The sequence below is a fragment of the Ursus maritimus genome, unplaced genomic scaffold (genome assembly GCF_017311325.1).
Source record: "Ursus maritimus isolate PB19 unplaced genomic scaffold, ASM1731132v1 scaffold_6, whole genome shotgun sequence".
Taxonomy (NCBI): Eukaryota; Metazoa; Chordata; class Mammalia; order Carnivora; family Ursidae; genus Ursus; species Ursus maritimus.
Window position 1 is genome coordinate 37,056,105 of NW_024426774.1, and position 24,945 is coordinate 37,081,049.

Below are 24,945 nucleotides of genomic sequence, written 5' to 3' on the forward strand. Positions count from 1 at the left end.
GGGGTGGGTTAAATGAGAGAAGCTTCTTTTTCTCATCTTTTGTCTTGACTCTGATTGATGAAGTCTCTGTCCTATTCTAGAGCTTTGGTCTCTAGTTTAAGTCATTTAAAGTAAAGTCCCTCTTTTGACTTGTGACTGTTGACATGGAAGCTGTCACCTCTGTTTTCCAGAATACCCTTAGCCTTCTGTCTAAACCAGGCTGTTCCTCTGGGACACTCCCTCTTGGTGCTCTTTTTTTTTTTCTTTCATCACCAATTGTTTCCTTTCAGAAAGCTTTCTAGGGGCCCCTTGGTGGCTCAGTCAGTGACGCATCCGACTCTTGATCTCAGCTGAGATCTTGATCTCAGGGTCATGAGGGCAAGCCCCGCATTGGGCTCCACGCTGGGTGTAGAGCCTACTTAAAAACAAATCAAAACAAAAAGCTTTCCAGCTGGTATCAAATTTGAAAAAGACAAAACTTAACATGAGGGGCTTAAGAATGACCTGATTAGTGGTGCTGGAATTTTCGGGTGGGAATACTGCTACCAGTGCCCTATCTGCTCTTCTATAAACCCAGCCTGGATACTCTTCTGGAGCACCCAGGCAGGTGCTTAGGGAAATGGCACTGCCCAGTCTCCACATTTGTGTATGCTAAGCCCTGACTAGGCTTTCACAGTGTTTATTATTTATCAAACAGTACAGTTTGCTGGAAATATCTGTCAAGAATATTGAATTTCTGTTGTATTGTGAATTATTAATGCAAATAGCAATTTTATTGTAAATTACACTAATGAATTTGAATCAGGTATAATATTCAAATGTATTACTACTCAAGCTAAACATTCATTGATTTGTGTTCTGCTGGGATTATGCTTGGGTATGCATGTTTTGTTTTATTTTTTAAACTAGACATAAAAAGATGATCAGCAAAATCAGAAGATTGTAAGCTGTTTACATCTGAGGTAATATTACGGTGTGCCGTGGTGGTACAAAGCATGTGTGTGTTTGCAAACTAAAATAGACACGTGAAAAAAGGTAAATTGCATGGTATGACAAAGTAGATGCAAACAGTTGTAATACCCTGAGTGCTACTGAGTGTGTTTAAATTATGTTAGCCGTCTTTTTAAGTACAGTTCAGCTTTCTCATTGTCCCTAGTCCATACCATTTTCTGTGGTTTATTAGGGCTCTCTTGTTTTAAGTGCCCTCCTTCCCACCCACTGCAAACCCTAGATCCTTTGGATAGAATACTTGTGAAATGTTGACTCTCAAGTATATTCGCCAAGTTTCATTGTGTCGCTCTTACACAATAAATGAAAAGCTCACTTGCCACCTTGCATGCAGGAGACGAGTCCTGAGGCCTCTTCGCATTATCTAGATTTTCATTTCCTATTTTATGGAAAAAAATAGAAAATCTAAAGCTTTTCACCATCTGGGATAACATGACAGGTTTACTAGACTTTGCTGCTGCCCCAGGTTCTTGAGACCATTTCTTGAAGCGACACCGTTTCCGGGGTTGTAATGTACACCTTATGTACTTTACACACGTGTAATCCTCACAAAGATCCTCCTGAGGTTGGTGTGTTGGTGTCATTTTGAAGAAGAGGAAACTGAAGCTCAGAGAAGTTACCTGCTTGAAATTGCAGACTGACTCGATGATGAGGCTGGGACTGAACCTGACTGTGCTCCGTTCTGCCTGCTCTGGGGCCATCTCCCCATCGTGGGTGCACCCCCCCCCCCCATTTCAAACTCGGGCTGCTCATCTAGGACAGCAGGTCTCAGACTGTATTGTCCCAGGACCCTTTACATTCTGAAAAGTTGTGGAGAGTTCCAAAGAGCTTTGTCCAGGGGTTATGTCTATCTAGACTTAAGCCATGTTAGAAATTAAAAAAGAAATGTTAACGCCTTGTTATTAAATCATTTAAAAAAATGAACCCATTGATGCTAGCATAAAAACATCTTTTTATGAAGAATATTTTCTAGTTTAAAAATATTTTAGTGAGTAGAGTGGTGGCATTGTTTTATATTTTTATAAATCTCTTTAATTTCTGGTTTAATAGAAGAAAAAACAGTTTTCATATCTGTTTCTGTATTCAGCGCATTGCATTGTTGTTTTGGTTGAACTATATGAAGAAGAAAATCCAGGCCGTACATATATGTAGTTAGAAAAGGGAGATGTATTTTAGAAGCCTTTTCAGATGATTGGGTCATTCTTTTTTGATACTATACCAAAACAAGTGGAAGTTTCTTAAAGGTGAGTTGCACTGTAGAATGTGAAACCATATCAGTGAACATTTTGTGCTCTGTTACCTCAACACCCATATGTCTGTCTTGCCTTTCACTCACGCATGATGTTCCAACATCATTTGACAAATGTTGATTCAGTGAGTTATACAGATCTTCCAGATATTGACCTGTTTCTTGACAAAATATTTTAAAAATCAAATTTGCTATTATCACCGCTGATGTCATCAGAAAAGTCTTTAAGTACTAGCAAACTGTTGAGCTCAAATTGATAGAGATTTTCCAAAATTCTAATTTTCACTTGAAAACTGGAACTTTATCACCAATATGATTAGTTGTTTTCTTCGAAGTGAGAGGTTCACTTTGTGTATTTTTGAGAAAATGTCTGACCGATACCCAAGTCTCAGAAGCATCTTTTCCCCTCGGTTTTTTAAGGAGAAACAGAGCTCTGTGAACAGACAGTTCACAACTCAGTCACACAAGTGCTTTTTGTCAAGACCTGTTTCATTCAGTATGTGGCAGAGGTGCGGGCGCATACGTCCTCCCTGGTCGTGCCAGAAGGGTAAAAACGTGTACTCAGGTCCCAGAAGAATGAAATTAATCCTTTCTGTTGCTTCATCAGAACATTCTTTTTTCTTTTTCTTTTTTTTTTTTAATTATTTATTTATTTATTTATTTGACAGAGATAGAGAGAGAGACAGCCAGCGAGAGAGGGAACACAAGCCGGGGGAGTGGGAGAGGAAGAAGCAGGCTCATAGCAGAGGAGCCTGATGCAGGGCTCGATCCCATAACGCCGGGATCACGCCCTGAGCTGAAGGCAGACGCCCAACCGCTGTGCCACCCAGGCGCCCCTCATCAGAACATTCTTGAGTGAAACTTTTCTCTTTTCCTTTTTTTCATTTCTTTTCTTTTTTTTCCTCTTCTCGCTGTGAGCGTGTGCCGGTGAAGAATACAATGACTGCTGGCTTGATGTTGGAGCCTCTTGATTTTCGTGCTAAGGCACTAGCAGTTTTAGTCACCATTGCTTTTTTGTTTGTTTTTTGTTTTTTGTTTTAAAGTAGGGCTTGGAGCTGGGCGCTGGGGCTTGAACTCATGACCCTGAGATCAAGACCCTAGCTGAGATCAGGAGTCAGACACTTAACCGACTGCGCCGCCCAGGTGCCCCGTAGTCACCATTGCTTTTATACCCTCAGTGCAAATATCACCACAGTAAGAAAGCAAATACCACCGTAGTTGCAAAACTTTTTGACTCTCTGCACCTCTAGAAGCATCTACAGACCAGTTTGAGAACTGCTGATCTAGTATGTGATAGAAATATTATAAGAATATTTGGAAGAGGGGCGCCTGGGTGGCACAGCGGTTAAGCGTCTGCCTTCGGCTCAGGGCGTGATCCTGGCGTTGCGGGATCGAGCCCCACATCAGGCTCTTCTGCTATGAGCCTGCTTCTTCCTCTCTCACTCCCCCTGCTTGTGTTCCCTCTCTCGCTGGCTGACTCTCTCTGTCGAATGAATAAATAAAATCTTTAAAAAAAAAAAAAAAATATTTGGAAGATAAACCGGAATGTATTGTGAGCTTGAGTCATCTGTTCCTCAGCAAGGTGTGCATTGCTCAGCATCTACAAGTTGTGTTCAGAAGTTGGACAAAATACCACAGAAAAGACACCTGGGTGGCTCGGTCGGTTAAGCGTCTGCCTTTGGCTCAGGTCACGATCCCAGGGTGCTGGGATCAAGCCCCGAGCTGGGTTCCCTGCTCAGCGGGGAGTTTGCTTCTCCCTCTCCCTGCCACTCCCCCTGCTTGTGCTCTCTCTCTCTCTCTAAAATAAATAAATAAAATCTTTAAAAAAAATACCACAGAAGACGAGGATCAAAAACTGCTATTTGAAATGCCCTGCATATGATGCACAGAGTTATAACACCTTTTTAAATGCATCTGATATAGGGTTTTATGAACGTCCCTAACTTTTTGTGAGAAATAGTTAATTTTCTCTGTCTGAAGCCCAGCGTTTGGTACAGAGCTAAAGCTGAAACCACCCATGTGACAGGAGGTAGATCCGTGGCTCCGTGTGGGGACTCCGGTATTAGAATATCGCTTTCTCCACGCTTTCATCAGGAGTGGTATGAAGATGAAACAGATAAAACCTAGAAGGCCAGGGAAGATGTATTCCCTGTGGAGCAATTAGTAAAGCTACTTATTAATCTAACGAAGAGGATTTGATAGACTGTGTAATAATTTTTTTTAAACTTTTATTTATTAAGTAATCTCTATCCCACCATGGGGCTCGAACTCATGACCCTGAGGTCAAGAGTTGTGTGCTCTACCAACTGATCCAGCCAGGCACCCCCACTGTTTAAAATTTTTTAAGTTACTGGGGCACCTGGGTGGCTCAGTTGATTGGGCATCTGCCTTTGGCTCAGATTATGATCTCAGGGTCCTGGGATCCAGTCTAGGGTTGGGCTCCCTGCTCAGTGGGGAGCCTGCTTCTCCCTCTTCCCCACCCTGGCTCGTGCTTTCTCTCACTATCTCTCTCTTTCTCTCAAATAAGTAAATAAAATCTTTAAAAAGTTATTAATGATAGAGCAATTGGTGATGAATCACATGTACTTTTGCAATAATGAAGTAAAGCCACACAGGAACTTCTTGCGCTGTGTGGGTTTGTGGGGGAGGAGCTGGGATTCAGGGCCTTGAGTTCTAGTCAGGGTTCTTCCACTAACTGACTAGATGGCCCAGCTAAATTCTTCAGTTCAGTAGAGCTTTAATCTCCTTCTCTGTAAAATTATGGGATTGAACTAAGTCTTAAAGATTGTTGCCACTTCGGGAATCAGGTACCATCAGATAGATGAAGCATAAATAAATTATCTAGAGGGAGTTTTCAGCCCCCCCCCCTTTAACTACATTTAAGGATTCTTTAAAAAATAAAGCACTCAATTCATTAGAAATTGCCATTAGGTGCATATGTTTTTGCCTCCTGGCCTGCTGTGATATCCTTAACCTTCTCTGATCCAAAAGGCAGATAAAATACTATATTATGTTGCTTTACTGGTATTTTGATTATGTCAATGAAAAAATAAATTCCTAGAGGATAAGAGAGATTGATGGTTTCATTAAACAAGTGTTTTACATTACATTTAGAATGGTATGCTGTAGGAAGGTTGAGGTGTCTTGGGACACAGATCTGATTTGCCACTCTTTCCTCTTGACTAGGTATTTACAAACTTCCTCAAAAGAATAGTGATAATAAACCAAGCTAAAACTGTGTGTGTGTGTGTGTGTGTGTGTGTGTGTGTGTAAGTTCACTCCCATTAGCTGTAACAGATGTGCTCTAGGTTCTAACCCTAATACTTAAATAATAGCAGCTAAGAATTTGTTTTTAATTTTCAAAAAGACCACCTGAGGTGAAATCTGATTTCCTTTCCTCTGATAATTTATATGCAGATTAAACCTTGAAAAAGCCTGAGGATATTTGGCTTTGGTTCTTCATTGGTTATCTTATTATTATTATTTTTTAAGATTTTATTTATTAGAGAGAGAGCACGAGAGAGTGTGTGCACCAGCAGGGCGAGGGACAGAGGGAGAAGCAGACTCCCCACTGAGCAGGGAGCCTGATGCGGGGCCCCAGAAACATGACCTGAGCCAAAGGCAGACTCTTAACTGACTGAGCCACCCAGGCATCTCTCATTGGTTGTCTTAAAATTTTGTTTTGTAACGTATTAGCATAGTTTTTCTTTGGGGTCTCTGGGTGACATTTGGATCATACTTCAAATCTAAGGAGATATAATATCCTTGAACTCTCTACTTCTCTGTGTTTTGGAGCACATTCATAAACACACAGAGACCTTCCTTATCTTTGTTTAGAATGCATGTTAATAATTGTATACATGTAACTAGTTTGTCCTTAGATAATACCTGTACCTTTTCTTTATTTAGAGAGACCATGTCTGTTTTTTGTTTCAGTTTTCTGTTAAAATGCCTTTTTCTTCCCCCTCTTAAAAAGAACAAACAACACTATTATAAGTCTATAGTTAGAGTTTGGGGTTTTGTTTTATTTTCGGCATGTTTCTCCCCAAGGGACAACGCCTTTCTGTTTCAGACAGGTGCAGAAACAGACAACTATGATGCTGGAGCTTTCCAGCCTCCTCCTTACCCCTCATCAGACTGCATTCATTGAGAGGGGCCTTTAAGGGTGGGGGGAGCCTTTGGAAAGAGTATGCTCTTAATGGTTAACTTGATTTGTTCACAAAGAGTTCATCCGTAGACCCTTAGAACTACGTAGTGCTTTTATTAAGAGAAGGTCCCTAATCTCTAATTTAAAGATTCTCTAATTTATACTGAAAGATGTCTGGCCATTTTGCATTTTTTTCATTTGTACATAAACCGGCACATTTTGAGCCTGGATCTGTCATTGAAGATTGTGATTTATTTGGAAAAGTCACTGTCAGTTCAGTCACGTAGCAAGGCAATATGTAAATAATTGCTTGGGTTAATTGCTTTTCTTTTAATTATAGAAATGAAACAGTGCTTCGATTTAATTTTATTCTATTAATCCCTTAGCATGGCTGAAAGCGTTGCTGTGAACTAAACCAGTTTACTCTAGCATGCATGTTGCTAAATGAGAAATTGATTTGACCTTACTTTTTAGGAAGTTGACTTCGCGTGCATATTATCTACTTCATGAATGTATAATGATCTAAATGAAGGGAGAGATAGTTACTAAAATCTGTGTTTTTCATCATGAATGTGAAGAGTATGCTAAAACGTTAGTCTGATAGTTTTCCTTGAGGTATTTCGTTCTATGGGTTGAGGAAAGAAAGAATGAACTAGTTATTATCTCTTTGACGTTTCACTGCTCTTGGGTGTTAATTCACAATCTTTGATGACAATAAATAACCAAATTGTTTCAGGATATGTTTTTTTCTTCAGCATTTCCTTTTAAAAAAAAAAAAAAAGTCTGCATTTCCTCTTAAGCAAGTCACGTGGGATGCCTTCACTAATGCCCAGATCTACTGAAAGATCTCATAATCCCTCGTGTTAGACCATCTGGGTAGTTGTTAACCATGTCCCCTTCCTTAGTCTGTGAGGTATGATTCCCAGGAACACTTTACTTTCAGCAAAAACCTCTCTTTATTCTCCCCATCATGGTAATTTCAGGGTTTTCAGGGAAATAAAAAAAGTATTTCCCTAGCACAGTGCTGGAACATTTTTTTTTCTCTTCACATTTTTTTTCTCTGTCACAAATAGTCAATTCTGGCATCTAGCGATCTAGTCACTTACTGGTTTTTGTTTATTAAAAGTTACCATTTTATGTTTCATACACAGGGTATCATTTTTAAAGAAATAAAATATACAAAAACATGCCTGTTAACTTTTCTTTAATATTGTTCATCTTTGTGCTCAATAAAGTAGTTTACAGTCCTTCAGAACTTCTATATGATAAAGGAGAATTTTAAGGTTGATAGAGATTTCTGGTAAATCAAGACTGGTAACATTTTGATGTATTTAATTCTTATATTGAATTCATCTTTATTTAGCTTTGAGGCTTTATTTTTAAATGGGTGTTGTAAATCCAGGGTTGGGAAAGAAATAATTGACATGGCATAATTAAGCTTTCTACCTTCTCCTTGAATTTAGTTTTGGAGAAGCTATTTAAATTCTAAAGGCTTTTTTGTAGTTTTTGAAATTTTGTGTTCATGAACCATAGTTACTTTCTGAAGTTACCTTATAGAAAATAAAGGAAGGTTCATGATGAATTTATAACTACTCAGATGAAGAGTTTATATTTTTGTTTTAAACAGGCGCCCCTCCAATATCTAAATTTCAAGATAGTAACATTAGGGGAGGCTAGATGAAAGGTTTATAGAAACTCTTTGTACAATTTTTGCAACTTTTCTCAGTCTAAAATTATTTCAAATTACAATTTAAAAAAGTCTATACATTGGGGGAAAAATTCCCAAGAGTTCCTTTTCCGGCAGTCTGTCCTAAAGAAAGAATCTGAAATACAAAAGATGTTCATCATAGCATTATTATAATTTTAAATTTTAGAAACAACCTATATGTTTCTTAAAAGGATGCTGCTTAATAAGTTATGCTCTCTGGGCTGAGTTAAATAGAACCTGTGTGCTGTGGATACCCCAAATACACATCTCTGCTGACAGAGCTGATGGCTGGCTTCACATCTCTACTTAGAGGAAGGTCTAAAAGTCACTCCGAAGTAGTATCCGCAACCTCAACCTCAGTCTTCCCTGTGGCTTAGGTGAAACCTTCAAGTCATCCTTGAGTTCCTTTCATTTCCTCGTCTTCCAGGCTTGCTCCATTAACTAGTCCCATTGCTCTCCCTCCAGAACATACCATTGATCCATTTACTCTCTCCAGCACCATTGCTCCTCATGATGCTAGCCTCCACCACCTTCCCTGGACCAGTGCACAGGCCTCCCAGTTGCTCCCGTTTCCTCTGTTGTCTGCTCTCATCACTCTCCGTGCTGCCATCTGAATGATGTTAAAAGAATTCATCAACCTGTTCCTCCTCTGCCTAAAGCCCTCCAGTGGTTCCCTATTACATGTAAAATAAGATTCAACTTGCTTACCATTCCCTGCTGGGTCCTACAGGAGCTGGCCAGTCTTTGAGCTTGGGACCTATCCCTCATCCTGTTGCCTCCTCTCTCCTGTGTTCTGGCCCCAGTGACCTCATTCAGTATCTTAAACAGCAGTGCTTCATGCTTTTTGAAATACTTCAGTAATTACCCAGGTGTTTGCATTTTCTGTAATAATAATTATAATTCTTAATGTGCTTATCCAGAATAATTGCTGAAAGACATCTTCGCGTGCTGCTCAGCATATCGTGAGCACTTAATGCCTGTTAAACATCTCTGTGGGGGAGTCAGAGGTACCTGACCTTAACACATCCCAAACAGAGCTCCTCTGTAGTGGGGTGGGAGTCTGGCAGGACTGTGCGCTGGGGTACAACAGTGCCCAGGACACATGAGGTCCTTGCCCTTGTGGAACTCATGTGGCATCATGTGGAGCCAGCTGGGGAGACAGATACCGAATAATTACAGTGTAAACAATGTAGTTGAGTTGTGGAAACGGCCACATGGAAGGGTGGAACTAAGAAAGTTAGCAAAAAGGCCTGACCTACCTAGATAGGAGGCCAGAGAAGCCTTCTCAGAAGAGATGGTGTTTACAACTGAGACCCCATGAGGAAAGGAGCTGCCCTGGCAAGAGATGGTTAGAGTGGTGGGGAAAGACTGCTCTGGGACAGGGAATGGCCTGTGTGGTGGGAATTATCGGCGGATGGCAACAAGAGTGAGGCCCGGGGGATAGTAGAGATGAGCCTGTTGAGGGAGGCCGGGGCCAGCTGATACAGGGCCTAGTAAGCTGTGTTGAGCATTTTGGATTATATCCTGAGCCTTCAGAAACCAAGGAAGGATTTTAAGTGGGAGAGATTCTTCCACAGTCAAAATGGAAAGGGTTTCTTGACATTCTTTTTTGTTTTGAGACTTTCCATGGGACTCTGATGATTCAAAGGGTTGTCTCAGTGAGGCATTTGTATTATAAGCCAGTTACTGTAATCGTGAACATATTTATGTTTATAAACATTCATAAAGTATTCACATTAACTAGCAGTTGGGGAAACCTGGGAGAAAATAGGAAAATTCCTAAAATTCTACTAAAGTCAATCTCTTGAAGCACTTTTTTCTCTCCCGTTTTCTCTGACTCATCACTCTGCCAGAATTTTTAAATGTTAGAATTCTCGAAGTTTGGGTATAGGTAGCCTTCTCACCCTATTCTCCTTCAAGGGGATTGTGTCTCTGTTCCTATGACAGCAGCAGTTCTAGTTTTTCTCTTCAGCCCGATCTTTTTCCTCTGAGCAGCAGACCTGTACAGGCAAATGCCTCAACATCTCTGCCTGCTGAGCTCTCTCAGTCACTCAGAACTCACCGTATGTAAACACACTGCTGTTCTTCCTCTCTGTACCTGTTCTTAAGTCACTCTTAAGTCCTTCTTTGGTCTTAATTTAATTCCAGAGAAGGTCAAAATCCCTTTCTGTTTTGACTGTGGAGGAACTGGGGAAACAGGGATGGGAGTGGAGAAAAGCAGGAGACTTCTGGATCCCAAGAGTAGTAGAAACATCAGTAGTCTGGGGACCAGAAGACACACCTTTTGCTATGGAGGAGAGCCTGGGTGGCTCAGTCAGTTAAGCATCCGACTTTGGCTCAGGTCCTGATCTCAGGATCCTGGGATTGAGCCCCGTGTTGGGCTCCACGCTCAGTGGGGAGTCTGCTTCTCCCCCCCCCCATCCCTCCACTTGTGAGCTTGCTCTCTCTTTCTCTCAAGTAAATAAATAAAATCTTAAAAAAAAAAAAAAGCCATGGATGCTGAATTTGAGGATCAAGTACGTAAGTTAATGTGGGGAGTTTTGTAAAACGGTGTAGTGTTGGTTTTTGTCCAAGGTCACCTAGCAAGTGGCAGACAGAGTCAGGGACCCAGGAATGAGGCTGGATGAGGTGCGCTCATCACCCTGTGCACACGGCTCCATTTCAGATGCTGGATGCTTGCTGTTGCCCCATGTGAGCAAAACAGCTAGCGTGGCCAGGAACGTAATTGTTGAGGGCAAAGGGGATTTCCACATATGAAAAGAGTCAGCAATTTAACACTTCCAGTGGAGTGTTTCTTGTATTTACATCTTCCCAGTCTTCGTGAATTTTATCTTTTTATTCCTTGAGATCATTGGAAGCATCAGCTATTGTGTTATTCTAGAGACGCTTGGAGTTCTTGAGGTGGGCCAGAGATGTGTGCCCCTTTAGTGAATATTCTAGAATAGTGTTTTTCTGTCCTTTCCCCTTATAGTCTGTGTTCATTTTTCCTTATCTGTACTCTTGACAAGTCTGAGTCTTACCACGCTGTTTACAACCCCCCCCCCCCCCCCCCTTTAACTTATTGCTTCTTAGCTTGTACTTGGGACTTGGCTTTTGTAGCTGTCAGGGCCAGCGTGTTCTTTTTCCCTCTTTCTTGGTTAGGGAACACACTGCATGCAACTTTTTTGGGTTTGAAAGGGTTTCATGTTTAAGTCACTACTTGAGAAAATAATAGTGTGTATAAATCTAGCTTCCAGAGCTACAGGAGGGAAAGTTCTTGTTTATAGAAAAACTCTCACTAGTAAATGCAGGAAGCATATAGAGTTAGAAGTCATTGTTTTATTCCCTTTATTGAAATAGTAGGTCATCAATTGATACTAAGATGGTGAAAAGCTGATAGAACACTTTGAAGTGGAGAGATCAGGCTGACTCCCCCAAATCTACTGATTAATAGTAACAAATATGACATAACACAGGGGTTGGCAAACTTCTTCTATAACGGGCTAGACAATAAATATCTTGGGCTTTATGGGCCAGATGGTCTATGTAGTTGTAGGGGAAAGCAGTCCTAGACAATACATAAATAAGTGGATGTGACTGTGGCCCGATAAGGCTTAACTTCAGAAAACAGGCAGTGGGTCAGGTTTGGCTTGTAAGCTGTAGCTCATTGGCCTTCAGTGTGATAGGAAGTATGTAGCGCCATCTACGAAGTAGTCTTACAAGAAAACCAAACCTGCATCAGATCAAAGTTTCAGGTTTAATCACACACTTTTCAGAAAATACAAGGGATAAAGGAACAAGTTAAATGATGTGCAGAAGCCAGACTGTGGGACATTCTATACGATAAATAATAATCTGGTTTCTCAAGCAAATCAGTGCATGGAAAAGGGAGTTAAAGGGGCTCCTAAGGGGGAAAAAAGAATCAAATTTAATACATGGAGTTTGAATTCCTTATTGGAGCAAACCAATTGTATATCTTTGAGACAATCGGGGAAGTTTAAATATTAGATGAATTTAAGGAATTACTCTCAATTCTGTTAGATGTGATACTGGCATAGTAGTTACTTCTCAGCAAAGAATACTGAAGGATTTATAGGTGAAATGGCATAATGTCTGGGATTTGCTTTAAAATACTCTAGTAAAGGGGCGCCTGGGTAGCGCAGTCGTTAAGCGTCTGCCTTCGGCTCAGGGCGTGATCCCAGCATTATGGGATCGAGCCCCACATCAGGCTCCTCCGCTAGGAGCCTGCTTCTTCCTCTCCCACTCCCCCTGCTTGTGCTCCCTCTCTCGCTGGCTGTCTCTCTGTCAAATAAATAAAATCTTAAAAAAAATACTCTAGTAAAGAAAATAAGTAAAATATTCTAGTAAACAAATACATGTTGTGGGTGGATGGAGAACAGATGAGACAATTGGCAAAATTTGATAATTGTTGAAACTGTGTGATAGATACATGAGGGTTTATTAGTCTCTTTATACTTTGTATGTTTCAAAATGTTCAGAATAAGTTAATATAAAGTTGAATATACCCCAAAAGTATACATGTCAATGGTGGGGGTGGGGGTGCATAGAAAAAGAAGGTAGAACCAAATTTAAAAAATACATCTTATACAGTTAGAAGAATTTTTGTTTTTAATGCTGGTTATATTCATTTTAGTAGTAGCACAGCGTACATTTTCTCAGTTGAAGTTCCTTCTGTCACTTGGCAATAGAATTCTTATTTTCACATTCTAATTTCAAATAGCACTCCCTGATTACATGTGCCACTGGTATTCATTATGCCATTTAGGTCCTGTTCAGAAATAGAAATTGAATTATTTTACCAGACTGCTTTGTGATTGCATATGCATAAAGATCTTGATTGGCTCTTTGGCACTGAGTTTGCCAACCAGTGTGACAACCTTTTATTTTAAAATTATGAACAGGAAAAAACAAATGGAGGAGGGAAAAAAAAACCCATAAAATAACAAGAATTTATATTTTTAAAAAATGACTGATAGAGGAAGCAAGTCACGCAATTAGTCTGAGAGGCAGAGCAGCGAATCAGAACAAACAGCTGCTCACAGAGACGAATCAGTGGAATGTGAAAACGCATCACATCACCGTAACCTACATTTTTTTTCTACCAAGAGATTTGCAGCTGACTCTCTGAGTGACTCATTCCTGTGCTGGGAGGGTGAGGTAATGCTCTGGTGAGGGCTGATGTCATCTCACTACCTGAGCTGCGTGCGTATAGCATTTCTTGTGGCTGTCAAGGAAAAGCACCATCTGCTTTCACACATGCAGCCTGAAAGGCTTCACAAAGATTGGTGCAAAGGTTAGCAGCCGTGGGGATGACTCATAAGCAGCCAATTAGCGAAGAGCAGCTATTTCAAAGTGAGCCTTTAAAATCATAATCCCGAAATATGACATGATGATTAAGTATTAAATCATAATGCTTTTTTGTTATTTTGGGTTTTGCACTTTTCTCACTGAGTTGATGCTGTTGGAGATTTCAGTTTTAAAAAACAAGGCAGTTTTTCTCAATATGGTCCATCATCTCGAATCTTCTTGGTTGTTTAAACAACATATATGTATGTATGTATATAATTTTTTTTTTTAGTATATGCTGCTGAAGTGAGCACTAAACCTTATCTTTAATTGGAAAAGTTTGTTTTCCTTTACATTTGGAGGCATATAGATCACTCTTAAAGCGGAGATGAATTTTAGTCCATATTAGTTTGACAGTTTTTTGTTTGTGTTATAGTTTTTGGTCTTTTTGCAGCACTTAGGAGCCATTGTGTTTCGTAAGGATCTGTTACTGCTTTAGGAGAAAAGAGGTGGTTAATGGAAGAGGAAACAAGTCAGAATGAATGTTATCTGTTTACTACAGACCCTCTAACCCCTCTTCCTCTTTCTTTTGGTGACGTACACCTGCTTTCCATGTTTGTTCTTAACTAGTACTACTGTTGATACGACCAGACGACTGAAATACCTATTTTTTAACTTTATCATAATTTGAACTTGCAGTTCGAGTGAATAGAATAAAGAATACCTAACATTATATGAAAGGTACAAAGCGGTAAATACTTGATTTTCTAACTGATACATAACTCAAAGTGGGAGATCATATTGGCTATATATTGTTTTCATAGGGTATGTATACTAATGACTTAACTCTGTTCTTAATGACAACTTCAAGTTGGACATTCTACAAAAGATAAGAAAAGTTTTAATTTTTAAAGAATAAAATAAGAAAGCAAAGAATAAATTAGTAATGTGAAAACTCTACAGTATGAGGCAGTATACATCCTGATGCCATTTTGAGAGTTTATTAAAAATCAAATGTTCTTTCAATGAAGAGTAATAGTTATCTTTAAATACCCAGAATTATGACTAACCTTTGTTTTAATGGCATGGCCTTCTGAGTTTAATTACAGAGCTCCTGTAAGGCTCTTGAGTACCGTTCTTTTCTTTTCAACCTCTTATTTGGAAATAATTTCAAACTACAAAAAGTTGCCCAAATAAAAATGATACCAAAAACAGGACCAATCTATATACCGAGATTTATCTACCCCAAACCTTGTTTGCTTAATCTTTCCTTCTTACTGATTCCTTCCCCCAACCCCTCCTACACATTTTTTTTTCCCCTAAAACATTTGGAGATAAATCAGCTGTCCATCCATTGTGGCCCTTTGCTCCCAAATACTTCAGTGTGTATTCCTAATAGAGACATTCTCTTACATAATCACGGCATAGTTATCACCTTCATAAATTTAGGTTGATACTTCACTCTGCCATCCGTGTTGCAGTTTTATCGGTTGACCTCGTACAGGTATGCCTCATCGTACTGTGTTTTGCAGATACTGCATTTTTACAAATTGAGGGTTTGTGGCAACCTGCATCAAGCAAGTCTGTCGGCCCCTTTTTTCCAACAGCATTTGCTCACTTCACGTCTCTGTGCCACCACTGGTACTTCTCACAGTATTTCAGACTCTCATTGTATTTGTTAAGGTGGTCGGTGATCAGTGAGTATGACTAGCTGAAAGCTCAGATGATGGTTAGCGTTTTTTTAGCAGTAAGTATTTTCAGTTCAGGTCTGTACATTATTTTGTGGACAGAATGCTAGTGCACATTGAATAGACTACAATATAGCATGAATGTAACTTTTATAGGCACCAAGAAACCAAAAATTCTTCTCACTCATTTTATTGAGGTGGTCTGGAACCAAACCCACAATATCCATCCGCAAAGGATGCCGTGACATCTTTTGTAGTGACCTTTACCGCCAGTACACCTTCTGGTCTAGGGTCAGGTAGTGCATTTATTTGTCGTTAGACTCTTTGAATCGAGATTTTCCCGCAGACATGGTCTTTTATGATCTTGACATTTTGAAGAATACAGTCTCTCTGCCCTTTTATTTAAAAGAACGGAAATTTCTTCATTTCAGGGTACTTGGGTAACTCAGTAGGTTAAGTGTCCAACTCTTGCTTTTAGCTCAAGCCATGATCTTGTGAGTTTGAGCTGCGACAGGCTCAACACTGGGTGTGGAGTCTGCTTAAGATTCTTCCTCTCCTTCTGCCCACCCCCCACCCACCCCCCTTGCGTGTGCGTGCACATTCGTGTGCGCACTCTCTCAAAAAAAAGAAAAAAAAAGTTTCGTTGTGTGCTTGTCCAGTGTTTCCTGGTGAGTAGATCTAGGTTGTTTATTCTTGGCTTAGAATCCTGCACAGGGGAAGTGCCATCTCTCAGGGTGTCACATCTGTCACTCGTCGATGATGTTAATTTTCATCATCTGGTCAGGGCATTATCTAAATTCTCCACTGTATAATACTGGGGTTTTTTTGTTGTTTGTTTCTGTTTTTAGTTTCTTGTAACTGATAAGCAGTCCATGGATAGATGCCTTAAGACTGTGCAAATATCCTACCCCTCATCAAAGTTTCCGCCTTCCTAGATTTAACACTGTTGCTGATTTTTGCATGATGCACTCTTTACTATGATGGTTGCAAAATTTTAATTTTTCCAACTTCACCCCTCCCTTCATATTTACCAGTAGACACTTGGCATTTTATTGCAGTAAGAGCCCTCCCTTCTCCCCCATGTATTATTTATCTATTTATTATCAGTATGGACTCATGAATTCTTTTTTTTTCCTTCAGTACTTTATTATTTTGGTACTTAAGTTGTTCCGGTTTTGGTCGGTGGTGTGCTTCTATATTTTTGTGCACATCCTTACTGTCTAGAATAATAAGATATTAAAGTCTCATCTTGCCCCTCCCCTGCCCAGCCCTGGAATTAGACATTTCTCTGAGGAGCCTTGATTCCTTCGGTGGGCGGTGGAATTGGAAAACAAAACCTGGGTACTAGGTTTGGGTGCATTGCTTTTACAACCACCATATAAACATTGTAGAAACGGAAATGTAGGATCATTACTGTATGTGGTAAGTATTTCTTAGTGGTACAGTAAACAGTTTTTGAGAATGTAATGCGATTTCGGTTTATAGTTGTAGCAGAAGGTAAAGTACAGTGTGAAGGAACGGGAAGATCTTTGTCAGCAATCTTACACTGCTAAAATTTTCTTGGACTTACACAAAAGTGTAAGCGAGGCCAACTTGAAGGCCAGATGGGATTTCAGTGGGCAGTGCTGGTACCGGAGGGTGTTCCAGAGAGAAGTGACATTGACAATGACATCACTGAACAATAACAGTAACGTTAAATATCACATGTAAGTGGTGATGGCTGATTTCTGCCCATGGGGGAAAATGGAAGACAAGAAAAGGTGGTGTGAGGTCACGTTTAGAGGACTTTGAATGTCAGATTTAGGATTTGGGGTCTTTAATAAGAAGATAATCGAGAACTTTTGAAGATTTTTGAGTAATGTCATAACAAGCTTAACTCTGACTTAGAGATTAATCTGGAAGATATGTAGAGTTTAGACTGAGGAAATTGCCAGTTTAGAACTGTAAAGAGGCTATTATAATAGTTCAGGCTAGGAGATATAGGGATTTGAAATAGAAAATGAAAGAAGTGGATGAGAAGAATGGCTTTCTACCAGCCCTTGAAAATCCCGAGGTGTGGAGCCAAGCTAGAGGGAAGGCAGGATTTGTGAGCCCTTTTAGTGATTGTATGGGCGTTTTTGGGTAAGTATCCTTTTAAAGATAGTATTCTACTTGAGGAACAAAGTAGTACATAGAGAAATTTTGCTATAAAAAAAGTTAAGATCAACATTTGTTTGGACTTTTCTTTGCTTTTTTTTTTTAAGATTTATTTATTTATTTTGAGAGGGGCAGGAAGAGGGCAGAGGGCAAGGGAGAGACTCTCAAGCAGACTCCATGCTGAGCCCAGAGCCGGATGTGGGATTCAGTCTCAACAACCTTGAGATCATGACCTGAACCAAAATCAAGAGTCAGACATTTGACTGAGCCACCCAGGCGCCCCTTGTTTTTTTGTTTATTAAACTCATTTATATTCCCTTTTTCCAAAGTTTTGAGCCTGGTCAGGAAAATAGCGTGTCATTAACTGAAGTAAGTCAAGATGTATATATTTTTAAATACCAAAAGGTCCATGTCACAAAGCCATGTGCTAATAACTCTTTCTCAAGAAATAAGGTGTTCATGGCCAAAAACTTTAGAGTTATACTGAACTCTTTTCTTTTGCTTACACTATACAGGGAATCCTCCAGGAAATCCTGTTGGCTCTGCCTTCCTGTTACATCCCAAATCTGACTGCCTACAACACCTCCAGTGCTTTCAACCTAATTGGAGCCATCAGCATCTCTTGCTCTCCCTGCCTCCTCCCTTGCCTCTATAGCCTGTTGTGTTCCTTGTGCTTCCTCCAATGTGAAGGGCATTCTTGCACCTTAAGGTTTTTGCAAGGGCTGTTCCCCACATGTCAGCATGATTAACTCCCCCAAGTTCAGGTTTTGCTCAAATGTTACTTTCTCAGTGGAGCCTACCCTGAGCTCCCTACTGACAATCCCCTCCCCTACCATATGCACGTTTTCTAGTCCCACTTTATCTTGTTCTGTTTTTTCCTATGGTATTTATCACCTCACCTACTCTGTGATTATTCATTTTGTGGTTTGTCTCCCAACACCAGAGTTTGAACTCCATAGGGCAGTTATTTTGGTTTGGTTTGGTTTGGTTTTGCTCTGCTCACTGGTCTCTCCCAAGTAGCATACTCATGCCCGGCACATAGTAGGCCCTCAACGCACATTGGTAAAAGAAGGAAGGACAACTAAGATCCTAAAATCAGTCAACTTTGTTACCAGCCTTGTGGTGCATAGCAGATTGGGGAAAGTAAATAAAGGATGGGATACTGCCAGAATCAACCTGTCTTCGTGGATCTGAGCCTGTGACAATAATTGTCCTGGATAAAATAGATCTGGAAGATACTGCACATACTATCCCTTTACTAGGAAATAATATTGTGCATTAGCATTGTTTATTTTTAATAGAGCACAGGGAGGCAGGGATGGGAGGGGCAGAAGGAGAGGGAGAGAGAGAATCTTAAGCAGGATCCACGCCCAGAGCAGAGCCCGATGTGAGGCTTCATCTCACAACCCTGAGATCATTACCCGAGCTGAAATCAAGAGTCAGATGCCTAACCTTAACTGACTGAGCCACCCAGGTACCCCTATACATTCGCATATTAATTGCTATAAGAACTCCTGTAACAACCTCTTCTTCTTCTTCTTTTTTTTTTTTTTTGTAACAACCTCTTCTTGAACTCACTTGATCACAAAATTTTTTTTGGCAGCTCCCTTATCATTACGAGACACCCATAGCAAACAGTTTGAGAAAAACCATACTAGGGTATTATATGTAGGCCCCAGGAGAGACTGGCCGTTGTTTCAAATTATTTTTTGGTTGATGAATTACGCCGGTTCACATACCGTTCAGAAGGAGGCTAGAGAACGTCAGGCTCAAGACTCCAGCTCTTAGTAACTAAAGTTATTATCCCTTTAAAAGTTAGCTGTTGTTTTAGGTATTTGGGAATAAGATGATCATTCCTTCTCTGGATGGAGACCTCTTCCAGTGGGACCGGGACCGTGAGAGCATGGAAACAGTTCCTTTCACAGTTGAATCACTTCTTGAATCTTCTTATAAATTTGGAGATGATGTTGTTTTGGTTGGAGGAAAGTCTCTCACTACATATGGACTCAGTGCATATACTGGAAAGGTGAGTGAAAATGTTGAGTTATTTGGGGAGAAATCAGAATAAATAGGGATCGAAGAAATACTTTATTAAGCTATACTATTACTGGTTGAGGTTTATTATTATTTGTCCCCTGAGAATGTCATTTGTTTTAATAAAAGAACTGCAAAGTAGAAAGGGCAAAATATTATTAAGAAAACTAAACGTATCCAGGACAGCAGAACAAACAGCAGAGCCAGGAATAGCAGGAGGAAGAGAGTTAATAAATAAGGTCTAGAGTGTGTCAGTTGCATCGTACATACATTATTTTGAAATTTTCACAATATTCCTAAAGGTCACACATTTTTGTTTCCATTTGGACAGAGGAGGACTCCTCCAAATGTTAATAATAATCCCGATAAGAATAATTGCTACTAATATATTTATCTAGTTTGATCCTGTAATCCAAGAGGAAAGTTGTATTCATTTTACAGATGAGAAAACTGAGACTTTAAAAAGTTCAGAAACGTCTGAGGTTAGTTTGACTTCCATCTATCTGTTGATAAAGTTATACTATTAAGACCTAGATTTTTGCTAATGTTAGTTTTTAGGATATAATCATAATCTGCTACTAAGATTGGGTCTTATGCTGTAAATCTCTTACTAGGAATAACTAATTAAAAACATCCTTTGTAGAAAGGTAAAAACCTTTTTTAAAATCCCATAACCTTGATATGTGAATATTTTATATATAGACTTAAGACTAAAATGAGGAAGAGTAGAAAAATGATCTTTTGACCTTTGAGGTTTTTGAACGTTAATGATTCCTTATCGGAGTGTTAGGCCCATAGCCCCCGTCTTGCTCTTGCTGGTGCTTTTCTGCCTTCCCCACTACCCACATCTGCATTGTACTGAGGAGGCCCGGAGGTCCTCCGTTGCCTTCAGTATTCTCATCTGTAAAACAGTGGGATTGAGCCCAATCGTCTGGTTCTCTGATTTGATGTACTGCCACAAAATTCTGGTAGTTTAGCAGGTATGCTTCTTTCCATGAGGATTTTAGTTCAGATGATGCTAAGAGTCCTCCTTTTTCTTTCTAATGAAGATTTGAAGGAGACACTTCTAAATACTATAGCTATTAGAAAAGGTGTAAGTCTTTAAAAACCTAATACTTCCATCAAATGGAAACTCTGAGGCTAATTTTTTTTTCAAGATTTTATTTATTTATTTGACAGAGAGATTGAGCACACAAGCAGGAGGAGCAGCAGGCAGAGGCAGAGGGAGAAGCAGACACCCCGCTGAGCAGGGAGCCAGATTCAGGGCTTGATCCCAGGACCCTGGGATCATGACCTGGGTCAAAGGCAGATGCTTAACTGACCGAGCCCTGAGGCTAATTTTTTAAAATTCACCTGGAATTTTATTAATGATATTATTGGTAGAAGATCACAACTGGTTATGTTTCTTTTCATGTATTCCATGGAAAGCCCCCAAATGAAACTAAAATTACCTAAATCCTTAAAATCATTCCCTGAAATAAATATTTATTGTTTCTTTTATGGTTCTAAGTAACTCATTTCAGGAGTTGGTAGTCTAACTGATGCTTCTTAATACTTGGGTATTTCTTACAGACCTCCTCAATTTTTTTAATAAATTATAGATTCTTTTATTGTCTCTGATCTCCTGTAACTTGTATTCTTTGCAAAATTTATATCTGTCTTTTCAGGTGAGGTACATCTGTTCAGCTTTGGGTTGTCGCCAATGGGATAATGATGACATGGAACAAGAAGACATCCTGCTTCTGCAGCGCTCCCAGAAAACTGTTAGAGCTGTCGGACCTCGCAGTGGCAACGAGAAGTATGTATTCAGAGAATGTTGCTGTTGATAATTACAAGTTCAGCAAAACCCAAATTTATCAGATTTTTCCTTATGGACATTTCCTGAACTATTTTCTTGTCCTAAAAACATAAAACTTTTTAAAGAGAAATGTAGGCCCTAAATTAAAAATGGTCTCATGATTATTAACAAATTCCGAATTGAAACTCCCACCATAGGCTCTGGAGGTGGTAGCCAGGAGGAGGCCCACACAATGACTATAGCAACCTCACTGATCAAAGTTCTTTGAATGCAGAGTGCTCTTAAGGCAGAGTTAATGTGCTTTATTTCAGCTTGGTCTCTGACTCTGTAGTTCTCTCTAGTAAGTAGTTTCGTAGTGTGTTTGACAACCCCAATTTTAAAATACATTTTAGTCTGTTTTCTTAAAGTGTTAAAGTATAATTTATTTGGTCAAATGCCTTTTTGTTTCCCTTTTCAAATAATGAATTCTTTATGTAATTTTTACATTTAAATGTGTGATTAAAAAGTAAGATGATTGGATGACATGTGCTGGTCCTAAATCACATGCTTGATTTTTTTTTAAATCTTTTTTAAATTTTAACTTGCCTCTGTAGTAAACATCATTTGAGATCTCATCTTTATCTTTTGAAAGTGAACCAGACTTTCAGATTTTGTCTAATCTGATGCAATAGAATTCAGTTTCCTTTCCTGTTTTCTCAAACTCAGTTAAGAAAATATTTCTATGTTCACTGGACTGTGAATAGGGCTTTGCATCTGCTGGCAACCTGACCTTTATCCTGATGGGATTTTGTTTCCTTAAGTATTTGAGTGCCTGCTGGGTGTCCAGTGACCAATAGGAATAGATGTCCAACTTAACAGAATTTTGAGTTACCAGAATAGAAAGAGTATGAGGTCTAAGATCTATGTTCCTTAAGTATATTTTTTTAATAGACGTCAGAATTATTAAGCCATTTTATGTCTAAGTGACAAGCCATTTTACTGTCAGTAGGTGAATTTTCTGTATATTGATTATAGAGGAAACATAATTACTGCCACTTTATGGATGAGGACACTGAAACTCAGGGAAGGTTCGATGACTTGCCAAATCTCAGGAGAGATCTCAGATTAGAGCTGAGGTGGTATGACCTTCAGGCTTGGTACACTGGGTCACATTGGCTTTCAGGGCTGTGTTTTCATATAAATATAAAATTAATGCATTCAACTTACTGTCTACATTGATTTATTGGGATGTATTAATTTCTCTGCACTTGAATGAAATGTGCCCAGACTTTAATAAAGAAAGCAGACTGCTGATAACCTCATTTTAAGGTAACTTTGATGTGTCTGGAGGAAATCATTCTGATTTGGAAATGTGAACATTTGTTAATTTTTGAGAGAAAATCTGTCCCATAGCCATTGTCAAGTTTACAACGTAGAACCATTTGTTTCTGAAGGATCAGAACAAAGTAACGCCCTCTTGTGGCATAAATCAGCGGAGCACTCCCAGAAAATTATGTTGATGTTCTTTTTCTCATCACAAAATTTTAGTGTTTGCTTCTTGAATCTAGAACTGTTCTTTATTATTTGGTCCCTTTACTTAAGTGTAAATTTCTAAAACAAACCTTTGTAAATTTAAGGTGGAATTTCAGTGTTGGCCACTTTGAACTTCGGTATATTCCAGACATGGAAACTAGAGCCGGATTTATTGAAAGCACCTTAAAGCCCAGTGGGAACAAAGAAGGGTCTAAAATTATTTCAGATGTGGAAGAACAGGAAGCTGCCATGATGGACACAGTGATAAAGGTCTCAGTTGCTGACTGGAAGGTTATGGCGTTTAGCAAGAAGGGAGGACATCTGGAATGGGAATACCAGGTACCTGAAACCACAGAGTATTTATAAATATGTGTTTTCCTTTCCCAGTTTGTCCAGGCTTATTGGGTAGAGGGAAGTAACTGTCATTTTGGATTCTCAGCCTGTTCTCTAGGCTTTAAGAAATGTTGGTTCCACACCTGTTAGAGTGGCTCTTCTGAAAAAGATTGCAGAAAACAAGTGTTGGTGAGGATGTTTGTATCTTTGTGCCCTGCTGGTGGGGATGTGAAGTGGTGCAGCCACTGTGGAAAACAGTATGGAGGTGCTTTGGAAAAATTAAAAAGAGAACTACCCTATGATCCAGCCATCCCATTTCTGGGAAGATAGTCAGAGGAAGTGAAATCAGTATCTCGAAGAAATATCTGCACTGCCATGTTCAGTGCACCGTTATTCACAATAACCAAGATATAGAAGGAGCCTAAGTGTCCATCAGTAAATGAATGGATAAGGAAAATGGGCTGTGTATATGTACACAGTGGAATATTATCCAGCCTTAAAGTGGGAAATGCTGTCATTTGCAAAAACATGGATGAACCTGGAGGACATTATGCTAAGTGAAATAAGCCTATCACAGAGAGAGAAATAGTGCATGATCTTATTACATGTGGAATTTTAAAAAGTTGAATTCACAGAACAGAGAGTGGAATGGTAGTTGCCAGGGGCTGGGTGGGGGGAGTGGTAGGAGAAATGGAGAGATGTTGGTCAAAGGGTACAGGATTTCAGTTATGCAGGATGAATAAGTTCTGGAGGTGTAATGTACAGTGTGGTGACTATAGTTAATAATACTATATCGTATACTCGAAATTTGCTGAGAGTAGATCTCAATGCAGGACTTGAACTCACAACCCTGAGATCAAGACCTAAGCTGAGATCAAGAGTTGGGTGGACACTTAACCGACTGAGCCACCCAGGTGCCCCAGGGTAGACCTTTTAAAAAAATTTTTTTTCTTGTCTGTTGAGGTATAATTGGTAAATAAAAGCCATATATATTTGAGGTATATAACATGATTTGATATGCATATACATTGTGAAATGAGGGGGATAGATTTTTCTTTTTTAAGATTTTATTTATTTGACAGAGAGAGCACAAGTAGGCAGAGCAGCAGGCAGTGGCAGAGGGAGAAGCAGGCTCCCCGCTGGGCAGAGAGCCGATGCTGGACTCAATCCCAGGACCCTGGGATCATGACCTGAGCCGAAGGCAGATGCTCAACTGACTGCACCTGACCCAGGTGCTTGATGGTGCTAATCATTTCATAATGTGTATATATATATATATATATATATATATATATGTCAAGATATGGCATTGTACACTGTAAATATATACATTTTTATTTGTCAATTATACCTTGTAAAGCTGGAAAAATTTTTTAAATGTGTGATTTTTAAATGTCATTTTAAGAGTTGAATTACATAAATACTGCTTGAAATTATATAAAACTACTCTATTTTTGTTTAGTTTTGTACTCCCATTGCATCTGCTTGGTTAGTTAAGGATGGAAAAGTCATTCCCATAAGTCTTTTTGATGATACAAGTTATGCATCTAACAATGAAGTTTTAGAAGATGAAGAAGACATTGTAGAAGCTGCCCGAGGAGCCACAGAAAACAGCGTTTACCTGGGTGAGTAGGTCTCTTATCTAGTGGTGGGACATACTGACATTTAGGTTTTATTCCTACGTTGTTTCTTTCTACCTCAGGTATGCCTCTAGCAGTTTGAATTCCTAAATACGTACCCTGGCTTAGATCGTCCCTAAGATTTATACTTTGGTTTCCATTCCTGCTGTTTTTTCCCATTTATCCAATTCGGAAACTTTCAATTACTATGGCATGATCTTTTCCTCTGAGACCCTATTAGAAAGGTGGGGCACCTGGGTGGCTCAGTCGTTAAGCGTCTGCCTTCGGCTCAGGTCATGATCCCAGCGTTCTGGGATCGAGCGCCACGTCGGGCTCCATGCTCAGTGGGAAGCCTGCTTCTCCCTCTCCCACTCCCCCTGCTTGTGTTCCCTCTCTCGCTGCCTCTCTCTCTGTCAAATAAATAAATCTTTAAAAAAGAAAGAAAGAA

At 39.6% G+C, this 24,945-nt stretch overlaps 1 protein-coding gene across 1 annotated transcript in view; it reads left to right on the plus strand.

The window, feature by feature from the left end:
* EIF2AK3 (eukaryotic translation initiation factor 2 alpha kinase 3) overlaps positions 1 to 24,945 on the plus strand; it is a 67,227-nt gene that overhangs the window by 12,849 nt on the left and 29,433 nt on the right. Inside the window, exons 3-6 of the mRNA XM_040623214.1 lie at positions 19,033 to 19,227; positions 20,903 to 21,033; positions 22,650 to 22,884; positions 24,341 to 24,503. Of these exons, the coding sequence (XP_040479148.1) occupies positions 19,033 to 19,227; positions 20,903 to 21,033; positions 22,650 to 22,884; positions 24,341 to 24,503 (724 nt within the window). The remainder of the gene's footprint in view (positions 1 to 19,032; positions 19,228 to 20,902; positions 21,034 to 22,649; positions 22,885 to 24,340; positions 24,504 to 24,945) is intronic.